The sequence below is a fragment of the Scyliorhinus torazame genome, chromosome 8 (assembly GCF_047496885.1).
Source record: "Scyliorhinus torazame isolate Kashiwa2021f chromosome 8, sScyTor2.1, whole genome shotgun sequence".
In the NCBI taxonomy this organism is placed as follows: Eukaryota; Metazoa; Chordata; class Chondrichthyes; order Carcharhiniformes; family Scyliorhinidae; genus Scyliorhinus; species Scyliorhinus torazame.
Window position 1 is genome coordinate 178,460,603 of NC_092714.1, and position 14,015 is coordinate 178,474,617.

Here is a 14,015-nt window from a genome sequence, read left to right on the forward strand (position 1 = left end):
TATAGGAGGCTGTCAAATAAGTTACGAGCCCACGGTGTTAAGGGTAAGATACTGGCATGGATAGAAGATTGGCTGACTGGCAGAAGGCAGAGAGTGGGGAAAAGGGGTCTTTTCCAGGATGGCAGCCGGTGACTAGTGGTGTGCCTTAGGGGTCGGTGGTGGGACCACAACTTTTCACAATATATATTGACGATCTGGAAGAAGGAACTGAAGGCACTGTAGCTAAGTTTGCAGATGATACAAAGATACACAGGGACAGGCAATATTGAGGAAGCAAGGGGGCTGCAGAAGGACTTGGACAGGCGAGGAGAGTGGGCAAAGAAGTGTCAGATGGAATACAATGTAGAAAAGTGTGCCGTTGCGCACTTTGGTAGGAAGAATGGAGGCATAGACTATTTTCTAAATAGGAAAAGGCTTAGGAAATCAGAAGCACAAAGGGACTTAGAACATAGGAGTCCTAGTTCAGGATTCTCTTAAGATTAACGTACAGGTTCAGTCGGCAGTTGGGAAGGCAAATACAATGTTAGCATTCATGTCAAGTGGGCTAGAATACAAGAGGAGGTATGTACTTCTGAGGCTGTATAAGGCTCTGGTCAGACCCCATTGGGAGTATTGTGAGCAGTTTCGGGCCTGTTTCGAAGGAAGGATTTGCTGGCCTTGGAAAGGGTCCAGAGGAGGTTCACAAGAATGATCCCTGAAATCACTTCCGGAGACGGCGGGGGGGAGGCGGCCGCACAATGGAGAGCCCCCGCTCGGGAACGGCATTTTCAGGGCTTTAAGCCCGGTCCCAGGGTCCACGGAGGCGGCAGAAGCAGGGAGAAGGCAAGGAGGAGGCACTGTGAAGACACAGGAGGGAAAAAAACAAAGAAAAATGTCGAGGGTGAGCAAAAAAACAGCCGAAAAAAAAACAGCTGGAGGTCCGTCGGGGAGTGGAAAGGTCACCGCGGGGTCACCAGGCAAAATGGAGGCTGGAGCACCAGGGAAGGCCGCACTGCTTACAGCTGAAGAAATAACCAAGGTGATGGCTGCGGAATTTGAAAAGCAGTTGGCGCAGATTGCGAAATGCATGGAGACGGTGAGGAAGGAGATGAGGGAGGTTTTAAGTGTGCTGGTGGAGGAGGTGGTTTCCCCGGTGAGGACGGAGGTGGCGAGCGCAGTGGTGGAGGTGCGAGAGCAAGGGGAGGCGCTGAAGGAAGTGAAGGAGACGTTATTGCAGCACGGTGATCAACTTGCCTCGATGGGGAAAGAGATGCGGAAGGTGATGGATACTAACAAGGATCTGCGAGGAAAAATGGAAGACCTGGAAAATAGATCCAGGCGACAGAACTTGAGGATTGTTGGGCTGTCCGAAGGAGTTGAAGGACCGAAGCCGACTGAGTATTTTGCCGCGATGCTGGCAAAACTATTGGGGGAGGGAGAGGACCCCTCCGGATATGAACTGGATCGGGCTCATCGGTAGTGGAGGCCTGTACCAAAGGCGAGTGAGCCGCCAAGGGCAGTGACTCTGTGCTTTCGTAGGTACAGGGTGAAGGAGAAGGTCCTGAGCTGGGCCAAGCAGAAGCGGGTGGTGCAGTGGGCTGGAGCTGGTATACGAGCTGGTATACGTGTATACCAGGACTTTATGGTGGAGCTGGCAAGGAGGCGGGCTGCCTTCAACGGGGTGAAGAGGGCACTGTACATTAGCAAGGTGCGGTGCGGCATTGTATATCCAGCGAAGCTGAGGGTGACTTACAAGCTCAGGGACTTTTATTTTGGAACGGCGGAAGCAGCGGAGGAGTTTGCGAAAGCAGAAGGACTGTGGCAGAACTGACAAATTGAGGAATGGCCATGTGCCGATGTAACCTCATGACTGTATTTTCTTCTTTTTTGTATCACTGCGCGCGGGTGTAGAGATTAAGGGAGCCAAGGTGGTATATATTTGGACAAGGGAAGGGACGGGACTTTCACTTGAAATGAGAGTTCCTTGGGGTGTAGGTGGATATGCGGGGTTTGTGTGCTAAAAGGGGATCTTTGGGCTTTCCTGGGGCCGGGCAAGTGGGAAAGGGACCCGGGCGGTTTGTGCCGGCCAGTGAACGGGAGTGAGGTGGGGGAGGAGCTGCAGCCATCGGAGCCTGGCAGAACAGGGTCCGAGTGGTCTAGCCGGGCTGGAAAGTTGGGGGGGAAGGAACCGAGGGTGGGGGGAGGGGTTTTACAAGAGGCAGTGGACAGGAGGAGCTGGAGACCTGGGGTGGGGGGTTGGAGAGTGGGAGCTGTGTAAGATTAAGGGTGACTACGGGTAATCCCTGATTCCTTTTTGTCATTTATTTATGTAAACATGCGGGTTGAGGTTTGGTGGGTAGATGGGATCTCATAGATTCTCATCGAATTTACAGTGCAGAAGGAGGCCATTCGGCCCATCGAGTCCGCACCGACTCTTGGAAAGAGCACCCTACCCAAGGTCAACACCTCTACCCTATCCCCATAACCCAGCAACCCCACCCAACACTAAGGGCAATTTTGGACACTAAGGGCAATTTAACACGGCCAATCCACCTAACCTGCACATCTTTGGACTGTGGGAGGAAACCGGAGCACCCGGAGGAAACCCACGCACACACGGGGAGGATGTGCAGACTCCGCACAGACAGTGACCCAAGCCGGAATCGAACCTGGGACCCTGGAGCTGTGAAGCAATTATGCTATCCACAATGCTACCATGCTGCCCTCGTGCTGGATCGTTGTTATTATGGGGACTGACATATCTTGCTGGTTATTGTTTATTGTTGATGGGTGTAAATGTGGGAGAAAATGTGAAAATGTAGGAGAATTTAAAAAATTTTTTTTAAAAGAATGATCCCTGAAATGAAGAGCTTGTCATATGAGGAGCAGTTGATGACTCTGTGTCTGTACTCGTTGGACTTTAGAAGGATGAGGATCTTTTGAAACTTGCAGGATACTGCGTGGCCTAGATAGCGTGGACGTGGAGAGGACGTTTCCACGAGTAGAAAAAACTAGAACCAGAGGATACATCCTCAGACCATCCTTTAAAGCAGAGATGAGGAATTTCTACAGCCAGAGGGTGGTGAATCTGTGGAACTTTTGCCACAGAAGGCTGTGGAGTCCAAATCAGAGTGTCTTTAAGACAGATATAGATAGGTTCTTGATTAATAAGGGGTTCAGGGGGCGGCAGTGGTTAGCACTGCTGCCTACAGCGCGGAGGCCCGGGTTCAATCCCAGGTCACTGGTCTGTGTGATGTTTGCACATTCGCCCCGTGTCTGCATGGGTTTCACCCCACAACCCAAAGATGTGTAGGTTAGGTGGATTGGCTATCCTAAATTGGCCATTAATTGGAAAACAATTATATTTTACAAAAATAAGGGGTTCAGGGGTTATGGGGAGAAGGCAGGAGAATGGGGACGAGAAAAATATCAGCCATGATTGAATGGCGGAGCAGACTCAATGGGCCTAATTTTGCTCCCATCTCTTATGGCCTGATCCTTAAAAAGACAACTATGCATCTTGACGTTTCAGTCTCCCTGGTGGCAAAAATCCTGATCTCGGCAGAATTTTAGCAATTAATCAGCAGGTTTTATGACACTTTATGTTCTAGATCATGTATGAGTCTACTAGAAACCCTGCAGTCTTGGGAAAAATACTTCATGGTGAATATTGATGAGGAGATCTGTATAATATATGGGAAAATGTCAATAGAATCTAAGTCTGTATTAGAACACCACTCAATTCAAAATATTACACCTCCTGCATACCACACCAAGCTTGAGACACAGGTTTGACCCTTCTATATCCTCACTGTGCTAAAAATGTAAGGTAGTTCAGCGAGATTACACAAAGTGTGTGTGGTCCTGTGCCAAAATTAAATCCTACTGGTCTGGTGAATTTAGGAGCTTGAAAAGATATTCAGTACTGCCTTAGAATGTGATTCTTTATTACTAATTCTAGGGTTACCAGACAGGAGAATCATTGTCGTTAATGAAAAATATCCTAGCTTTTGAGGCATGGAAGAACATCTTTTGCTCCTGGATTAATGATAAATATCCTTCAATTCAGAATTGGCATAAAATTATCATGAAATGTATCCCTATGGAGCCCCTCTACTCTGTTCTAAATCGGATGCATTCTGAAATGTATGGGGCCCCTATCTCAAATCTATGCATTCCGTTATGTCTGATTTGTTCCTACAAGGTTTTCCATAAGTTATGTAGCAGTCTTGAACTCACTATAATTGAAGGTGTGCATTATATTACCATGTTTACATAGCTTTATCCTCTTCTTCCCCCATCCTGTAGCTCCAGGTTTTTCAAACTGTGGTTTGTGACCCCCGGGTGGGTCTCAGAACAATCGGTGGAACGTTCCCGAATGTGGAGAAGCGCTCAATGGCTGCAAATGTCTTTGAAGAATGCCAGCCGCCCCGCGCATGCACGCTCCTCAGGTGGATCCAGCAGTACGCAGACCCAAGATCTGAGGCACGCTCCCTCCTGTATCTGTTGTTCACTCACTCAGCCATTGCACTGCTCTTCCCAGCAGCCAGTCTGGGGTCTGTTCCAGCCGTTCCGCTCTCAGAGCCACACCTCCACTCACCATGGCTACCGTGCGGATTCCTCCATAACCCGGAGAGCGGGATCCCAGTGGGGCAGATCGCCTTCTCCTGAGGTCACCGCACTCAGTACCAAATTTTCTTCTTTTTTTTTAAATTTAGAGTACCCAATTAATTTTTTCCAATTAAGGGGCAATTTAGCGTGGCCAATCCACCTGGCCTGCATATGTTTGGGTTGTGGGGGCGAAACCCACGCAAACACAGGGAGAATATGCAAACTGCTCACAGAGTGACCCAGAGCTGGGACCGAACCTGGCACCTCAGCACCGTGAGGCTGCAGGGCTAATCCACTGCGCCACCGTGCTGCTCGTACCAAATTTTCTTTTAATTAAAAAAAGAATGCCGGTCGCAACTCGCCTTTAAATACACAGGATGGCGTTTTCCCACCAGAAGCAGTGGCAGAGAGCAGTTCACGCATCCGGGACATACACTTGACATCACACGCTCTGCACATCCATGCTTTTGCCACAACATCAGAGGAACGATTCCTCCATTTTCCAGCCATGAGCAAGCAAAGCAACAGGAGAACTGAAGATGGAATTGTTTTGAACAAAGAAAAAACTAAAATCAGGATCAAAGCATTACAAAGATGATTTCTTGAGCTATGGCTTTGTTAGTTGTGCCAATGCAAATCAGGATGCACAGCCCATGTGTGTTATATGTAGGGAAAATCTGGCAAATGAGAGTTTAAAACGCTCAAAACTTCAAAGGCATTGAAGACTAAGCACGGAGAGTTAGAGGACAAACTTCTTGATTCATTTTTCAAAAGATGCAGTGAGAACTTGTAACACCTGCTGAAGTCCCTAGCAGAAATGTAACATTGAATGACGAAGCAAGCGAGAGCGTGAGGACTAAGCCGGCTCACCTGTTGCATTAAAGGTAAGCGAAAATGGTGGGTCGCGAAGATGGGCCGGAGTGGGTCCCGAAGGTGGGCCGGATGGTAAAAGTGGGTCCCGGGAAACAACATTTGAAAACACTGCTCTAGCCTTTCCCTTCATTGCATAATCTGAGGCACCGAGTTTAATAATTGAGCTGAACCAATTGTGTTGTTCTCCAGTCTTTTCTGTAATCATGTACGGAGAAGCATTTGTACCGTCCTGTACCTGTTTTGAGGGGTTGTTGCATTATTTGTAAAACTTGAAAAATTCTGATATGTTCACAAAAAATAAGGGGTCTCACATTTAGGAGAGAAACGAGGAGAAGTTTTATCTCGGAGGGTCTTTGGTCCATGGACTTCTCTTCCCCAGAGCGCAGTGGAGACATGGTTACAGAACATTTTTAAGGTTGAGCTACATGGATTCTTCATTGATACGGAAGTCAAGCTTTATGCTGGGAAGATAGGACAACGGAGTTAAGGATACAATCAGATCTGCCATGATCTTATCAAATGGCAGAATTCTACAGCACAAAAAGAGCTGCCCATGGTGTCTGTGCTGGCCATCAAGCACCTATGTATTCTAATCCCATTTTACAGCTCTAGGCCTTGTCTGCGGTGGCTTATCTAAAAAGTGTTCATCTAAATGCTTCTTCCCACCTGTCCTCCAAATACTGAGTTCCAGATTTCCACCACACTCTGGATGAAAAGGTTTTTCTCAAATTCCCTCCAACTCTCCTGCCCCGCCCTTAAATCTATGCCTCCACCCCAATTATTTTTTTTTTAAATTTAGAGTACCCAATTATTTCCCCCCCCCCAATAATTAAGGGGCAAATTAGTGTGGTCAATCCACCTAACCTGCACATCTTTGGGTTGTGGGGGTGAAACCCACGCAGACACGGGGGGGGGAATGTGCAAACTCCACACGGACAGTGACCCAGAGCCTGGACCTCAGCGCCGCAGACCCAGTGCTAACCATTGCTCCACCGTGCTGCCCCCCCCCCCAATTATTGACCCCTCTACTAAGAAGGAAGGTTTCTTCCTATCTGGCCGAATTGCTACTGCTAATTCATATATTGATATGGAGAGGGGGCAGAGGGCATGGTTGACAATGCAGTGGGTATAAAAAGGTCACTGGGCAAGAGAGGGAGGGGTGGGGAGGAGGCAGAAGGACGGGAGGAGGCAGAAGGACGGGGGGGCGGCGGAGGGGGCAGAAGGACGGGGGGGTGGCGGAGGGGCAGAAGGACGGGGGGGCGGGGGGCAGAAGGGCGGGGGAGGCAGACAGACGGGCGGGGCGGGGCGGGGGGGGCAGACGGGCGGGGCGGGGCGGGGGGCAGACGGGCGGGGCGGGGGGCAGACGGGCGGGGCGGGGGGCAGACGGGCGGGGCGGGGGGCAGACGGGCGGGGGGGCAGACGGGCGGGGGGGCAGGCGGGCGGGGGGCAGGCGGGCGGGGGGCAGGCGGGCGGGGGGCAGGCGGGCGGGGGCAGGCGGGCGGGGGGCAGACGGGCGGGGGGCAGACGGGCGGGGGGCAGACGGGCGGGGGGCAGACGGGCGGGGGGCAGACGGGCGGGGGCAGACGGGCGGGGGCAGACGGGCGGGGGCAGACGGGCGGGGGGCAGACGGGCGGGGGGCAGACGGGCGGGGGGCAGACGGGCGGGGGGCAGACGGGCGGGGGGCAGACGGGCGGGGGGCAGACGGGCGGGGGGCAGACGGGCGGGGGGCAGACGGGCGGGGGGCAGACGGGCGGGGGGCAGACGGGCGGGGGGCAGACGGGCGGGGGGCAGACGGGCGGGGGGCAGACGGGCGGGGGGCAGACGGGCGGGGGGCAGACGGGCGGGGGGCAGACGGGCGGGGGGCAGACGGGCGGGGGGCAGACGGGCGGGGGGCAGACGGGCGGGGGGCAGACGGGCGGGGGGCAGACGGGCGGGGGGCAGACGGGCGGGGGGCAGACGGGCGGGGGGCAGACGGGCGGGGGGCAGACGGGCGGGGGGCAGACGGGCGGGGGCAGACGGGCGGGGGCAGACGGGCGGGGGCAGACGGGCGGGGGCAGACGGGCGGGGGCAGACGGGCGGGGGCAGACGGGCGGGGGGCAGACGGGCGGGGGGCAGACGGGCGGGGGGCAGACGGGCGGGGGGCAGACGGGCGGGGGGCAGACGGGCGGGGGGCAGACGGGCGGGGGGCAGACGGGCGGGGGGCAGACGGGCGGGGGGCAGACGGGCGGGGGGCAGACGGGCGGGGGGCAGACGGGCGGGGGGCAGACGGGCGGGGGGCAGACGGGCGGGGGGCAGACGGGCGGGGGGCAGACGGGCGGGGGGCAGACGGGCGGGGGGCAGACGGGCGGGGGGCAGACGGGCGGGGGGCAGACGGGCGGGGGCAGACGGGCGGGGGCAGACGGGCGGGGGCAGACGGGCGGGGGCAGACGGGCGGGGGCAGACGGGCGGGGGCAGACGGGCGGGGGCAGACGGGCGGGGGGCAGACGGGCGGGGGGCAGACGGGCGGGGGGCAGACGGGCGGGGGGCAGACGGGCGGGGGGCAGACGGGCGGGGGGCAGACGGGCGGGGGGCAGACGGGCGGGGGGGCAGACGGGCGGGGGGAAGACGGGCGGGGGGAAGACGGGCGGGGGGGAAGACGGGCGGGGGGGAGACGGGCGGGGGGCAGACGGGCGGGGGGCAGACGGGCGGGGGGCAGACGGGCGGGGGGCAGACGGGCGGGGGGCAGACGGGCGGGGGGCAGACGGGCGGGGGGCAGACGGGCGGGGGGCAGACGGGCGGGGGGCAGACGGGCGGGGGGCAGACGGGCGGGGGGCAGACGGGCGGGGGGCAGACGGGCGGGGGGCAGACGGGCGGGGGGCAGACGGGACGGGGGGCAGACGGACGGGGGGCAGACGGACGGGGGGCAGACGGACGGGGGGGCAGACGGGCGGGGGGCAGACGGGCGGGGGGGGCAGACGGGCGGGGGGCAGACGGGCGGGGCAGACGGGCGGGGGGCAGACGGGCGGGGGGCAGACGGGCGGGGGGCAGACGGGCGGGGGCAGACGGGCGGGGGCAGACGGGCGGGGGCAGACGGGCGGGGGCAGACGGGCGGGGGGCAGACGGGCGGGGGGCAGACGGGCGGGGGGCAGACGGGCGGGGGGCAGACGGGCGGGGGGCAGACGGGCGGGGGGCAGACGGGCGGGGGGCAGACGGGCGGGGGGCAGACGGGCGGGGGGCAGACGGGCGGGGGGCAGACGGGCGGGGGGCAGACGGGCGGGGGGCAGACGGGCGGGGGGCAGACGGGCGGGGGGCAGACGGGCGGGGGGCAGACGGGCGGGGGGCAGACGGGCGGGGGGCAGACGGGCGGGGGGCAGACGGGCGGGGGGCAGACGGGCGGGGGGCAGACGGGCGGGGGGCAGACGGGCGGGGGGCAGACGGGCGGGGGGCAGACGGGCGGGGGGCAGACGGGCGGGGGGCAGACGGGCGGGGGGCAGACGGGCGGGGGGCAGACGGGCGGGGGGCAGACGGGCGGGGGGCAGACGGGCGGGGGGCAGACGGGCGGGGGGGCAGACGGGCGGGGGGCAGACGGGCGGGGGGCAGACGGGCGGGGGGCAGACGGGCGGGGGGCAGACGGGCGGGGGGCAGACGGGCGGGGGGCAGACGGGCGGGGGGCAGACGGGCGGGGGGCAGACGGGCGGGGGGCAGACGGGCGGGGGGCAGACGGGCGGGGGGCAGACGGGCGGGGGGCAGACGGGCGGGGGGCAGACGGGCGGGGGGCAGACGGGCGGGGGGCAGACGGGCGGGGGGCAGACGGGCGGGGGGCAGACGGGCGGGGGGCAGACGGGCGGGGGGCAGACGGGCGGGGGGCAGACGGGCGGGGGGCAGACGGGCGGGGGGCAGACGGGCGGGGGGCAGACGGGCGGGGGGCAGACGGGCGGGGGGCAGACGGGCGGGGGGCAGACGGGCGGGGGGCAGACGGGCGGGGGGCAGACGGGCGGGGGGCAGACGGGCGGGGGGCAGACGGGCGGGGGGCAGACGGGCGGGGGGCAGACGGGCGGGGGGCAGACGGGCGGGGGGCAGACGGGCGGGGGGCAGACGGGCGGGGGGCAGACGGGCGGGGGGCAGACGGGCGGGGGGCAGACGGGCGGGGGGCAGACGGGCGGGGGGCAGACGGGCGGGGGGCAGACGGGCGGGGGGCAGACGGGCGGGGGGCAGACGGGCGGGGGGCAGACGGGCGGGGGGCAGACGGGCGGGGGGCAGACGGGCGGGGGGCAGACGGGCGGGGGGCAGACGGGCGGGGGGCAGACGGGCGGGGGGCAGACGGGCGGGGGGCAGACGGGCGGGGGGCAGACGGGCGGGGGGCAGACGGGCGGGGGGCAGACGGGCGGGGGGCAGACGGGCGGGGGGCAGACGGGCGGGGGGCAGACGGGCGGGGGGCAGACGGGCGGGGGGCAGACGGGCGGGGGGCAGACGGGCGGGGGGCAGACGGGCGGGGGGCAGACGGGCGGGGGGCAGACGGGCGGGGGGCAGACGGGCGGGGGGCAGACGGGCGGGGGGCAGACGGGCGGGGGGCAGACGGGCGGGGGGCAGACGGGCGGGGGGCAGACGGGCGGGGGGCAGACGGGCGGGGGGCAGACGGGCGGGGGGCAGACGGGCGGGGGGCAGACGGGCGGGGGGCAGACGGGCGGGGGGCAGACGGGCGGGGGGCAGACGGGCGGGGGGCAGACGGGCGGGGGGCAGACGGGCGGGGGGCAGACGGGCGGGGGGCAGACGGGCGGGGGGCAGACGGGCGGGGGGCAGACGGGCGGGGGGCAGACGGGCGGGGGGCAGACGGGCGGGGGGCAGACGGGCGGGGGGCAGACGGGCGGGGGGCAGACGGGCGGGGGGCAGACGGGCGGGGGGCAGACGGGCGGGGGGCAGACGGGCGGGGGGCAGACGGGCGGGGGGCAGACGGGCGGGGGGCAGACGGGCGGGGGGCAGACGGGCGGGGGGCAGACGGGCGGGGGGCAGACGGGCGGGGGGCAGACGGGCGGGGGGCAGACGGGCGGGGGGCAGACGGGCGGGGGGCAGACGGGCGGGGGGCAGACGGGCGGGGGGCAGACGGGCGGGGGGCAGACGGGCGGGGGGCAGACGGGCGGGGGGCAGACGGGCGGGGGGCAGACGGGCGGGGGGCAGACGGGCGGGGGGCAGACGGGCGGGGGGCAGACGGGCGGGGGGCAGACGGGCGGGGGGCAGACGGGCGGGGGGCAGACGGGCGGGGGGCAGACGGGCGGGGGGCAGACGGGCGGGGGGCAGACGGGCGGGGGGCAGACGGGCGGGGGGCAGACGGGCGGGGGGCAGACGGGCGGGGGGCAGACGGGCGGGGGGCAGACGGGCGGGGGGCAGACGGGCGGGGGGCAGACGGGCGGGGGCAGACGGGCGGGGGCAGACGGGCGGGGGCAGACGGGCGGGGGGCAGACGGGCGGGGGCAGACGGGCGGGGGGGGCAGACGGGCGGGGGGGGGCAGACGGGCGGGGGGGGCAGACGGACGGGGGGGGGGCAGACGGACGGGGGGGGCAGACGGACGGGGGGGCAGACGGACGGGGGGGCAGACGGACGGGGGGGCAGACGGACGGGGGGGCAGACGGACGGGGGGGCAGACGGACGGGGGGGCAGACGGACGGGGGGGGCAGACGGACGGGGGTGGGGCAGACGGACGGGGGTGGGGCAGACGGACGGGGGTGGGGCAGACGGACGGGGGTGGGGCAGACGGACGGGGGTGGGGCAGACGGACGGGGGTGGGGCAGACGGACGGGGGTGGGGCAGACGGACGGGGGTGGGGCAGACGGACGGGGGTGGGGCAGACGGACGGGGGTGGGGCAGACGGACGGGGGTGGGGCAGACGGACGGGGGTGGGGCAGACGGACGGGGGTGGGGCAGACGGACGGGGGTGGGGCAGACGGACGGGGGTGGGGCAGACGGACGGGGGTGGGGCAGACGGACGGGGGTGGGGCAGACGGACGGGGGTGGGGCAGACGGACGGGGGTGGGGCAGACGGACGGGGGTGGGGCAGACGGACGGGGGTGGGGCAGACGGACGGGGGTGGGGCAGACGGACGGGGGTGGGGCAGACGGACGGGGGTGGGGCAGACGGACGGGGGTGGGGCAGACGGACGGGGGTGGGGCAGACGGACGGGGGTGGGGCAGACGGACGGGGGTGGGGCAGACGGACGGGGGTGGGGCAGACGGACGGGGGTGGGGCAGACGGACGGGGGTGGGGCAGACGGACGGGGGTGGGGCAGACGGACGGGGGTGGGGCAGACGGACGGGGGTGGGGCAGACGGACGGGGGTGGGGCAGACGGACGGGGGTGGGGCAGACGGACGGGGGTGGGGCAGACGGACGGGGGTGGGGCAGACGGACGGGGGTGGGGCAGACGGACGGGGGTGGGGCAGACGGACGGGGGTGGGGCAGACGGACGGGGGTGGGGCAGACGGACGGGGGTGGGGCAGACGGACGGGGGTGGGGCAGACGGACGGGGGTGGGGCAGACGGACGGGGGTGGGGCAGACGGACGGGGGTGGGGCAGACGGACGGGGGTGGGGCAGACGGACGGGGGTGGGGCAGACGGACGGGGGTGGGGCAGACGGACGGGGGTGGGGCAGACGGACGGGGGTGGGGCAGACGGACGGGGGTGGGGCAGACGGACGGGGGTGGGGCAGACGGACGGGGGTGGGGCAGACGGACGGGGGTGGGGCAGACGGACGGGGGTGGGGCAGACGGACGGGGGTGGGGCAGACGGACGGGGGTGGGGCAGACGGACGGGGGTGGGGCAGACGGACGGGGGTGGGGCAGACGGACGGGGGTGGGGCAGACGGACGGGGGTGGGGCAGACGGACGGGGGTGGGGCAGACGGACGGGGGTGGGGCAGACGGACGGGGGTGGGGCAGACGGACGGGGGTGGGGCAGACGGACGGGGGTGGGGCAGACGGACGGGGGTGGGGCAGACGGACGGGGGTGGGGCAGACGGACGGGGGGGGGGCAGACGGACGGGGGGGGGCAGACGGACGGGGGGGGGGCAGACGGACGGGGGGGGGGGCAGACGGACGGGGGGGGGGGCAGACGGACGGGGGGGGGGCAGATGGACGGGGGGGGGGCAGATGGACGGGGGGGGGGCAGATGGACGGGGGGGGGGCAGATGGACGGGGGGGGGGGCAGATGGACGGGGGGGGGCAGATGGACGGGGGGGGGCAGATGGACGGGGGGGGGCAGATGGACGGGGGGGGGGCAGATGGACGGGGGGGGGGCAGATGGACGGGGGGGGGGCAGATGGACGGGGGGGGGGCAGATGGACGGGGGGGGCAGATGGACGGGGGGGGGGCAGATGGACGGGGGGGGGGCAGATGGACGGGGGGGGGGCAGATGGACGGGGGGGGGGCAGATGGACGGGGGGGGGCAGATGGACGGGGGGGGGGGCAGATGGACGGGGGGGGGGGGCAGATGGACGGGGGGGGGGGGGCAGATGGACGGGGGGGGGGGGGGCAGATGGACGGGGGGGGGGGGGCAGATGGACGGGGGGGGGGGCAGATGGACGGGGGGGGGCAGATGGACGGGGGGGGGGCAGATGGACGGGGGGGGGGGCAGATGGACGGGGGGGGGCAGATGGACGGGGGGGGGCAGATGGACGGGGGGGGGGCAAATGGGCGAGGGGGGGGGCAGATGGACGGGGTGGTGGCAAATGGGCGAGGGGGGGGGAGGGACCAAGTGGCGTCTTTGAAATGGTGCGATATGCTGCAATTGGGGTTCTGCACGTCTACCAAACGTTTTCTTGCTGACCACGCCCACTCTGTCGGCTCCGACATCCGGACCTCTCCCTTCCCCCTGCCCCATTGGACCCACCTCCAGATTGACTCCGCCTCCAGTATTCACCCCGCCTCGAACATTGACCCAGCCTCCAACATGAGCCACCCCTCCCGCATTGACCCCGCCTCCCGCATTGGCCTGGCCCGGCCCCGTCCCCGTCCTCTCTGACGGCGCCTTTCCGCCATTGGCGGTCTGCATTTAACGAAATCAGCAACTGCATCCTCACCGTGGAGCCGTCCTGCTCCTCCCAGTCCGCCGCGCTCCCAAAATATTCCTCGCTGATCCCTTTCCTCCGGAGCCCACCGCCGGCTGCGGCACTGACGCCGCTCGGACCGCTGCTCTCCCCCAGGCCGCTCATAGATGCAAAGAGCCGTTGACGGCAAATGCGGCCCCAGCTTGCAGCTGACCTCCAGCCACAGCGCCATCTGCAGCACTGGAGGAGCATGTACAGCCACTGTTGCTGCAAGAAGACCCGTGATTGCTTGTTCAACAACAACTACATATATTTGTATACCGTTTTTTAAATAATTTTTTTAAATTTAGAGTACCCAATTTTGTTTCCCATTTCAGCGTGGCCAATCGACCGACCATGCACATCTTTGAGTTGTGAGGGTGTGGTGGTATGTATTAGGGGTAATACGGTACACCACATGTCGACAGGCTATTGGTGGAGGGATGCCAGGTCCTGATAGGATCTGCCACCTACTGGACTCCACCCAGAAATGCCGGTCTCA

The 14,015-nt window shown here is 65.5% G+C and overlaps 1 protein-coding gene across 4 annotated transcripts in view; it reads right to left on the reverse strand.

The window, feature by feature from the left end:
- The window catches only part of nelfcd (negative elongation factor complex member C/D), a 102,275-nt gene extending 88,593 nt beyond the window's left edge, over window positions 1-13,682 (reverse strand). Inside the window, exons 1-3 of one of the 4 annotated variants that reach the window (XM_072514562.1) lie at window positions 13,508-13,652; window positions 5,775-5,924; window positions 4,953-5,123 (exon numbers count right to left, since the gene is read on the reverse strand). In XM_072514562.1, the coding sequence (XP_072370663.1) occupies window positions 4,953-5,123; window positions 5,775-5,858 (255 nt within the window). In that variant the 5' untranslated portion in view covers window positions 5,859-5,924; window positions 13,508-13,652. Of the gene's footprint in view, window positions 1-4,952; window positions 5,124-5,774; window positions 5,925-13,507 lie in introns of all 4 variants that reach the window. The other 3 variants (XM_072514561.1, XM_072514564.1, XM_072514563.1) reach the window with 3 other exon arrangements.
- Window positions 13,683-14,015: the final 333 nt, after the last annotated feature.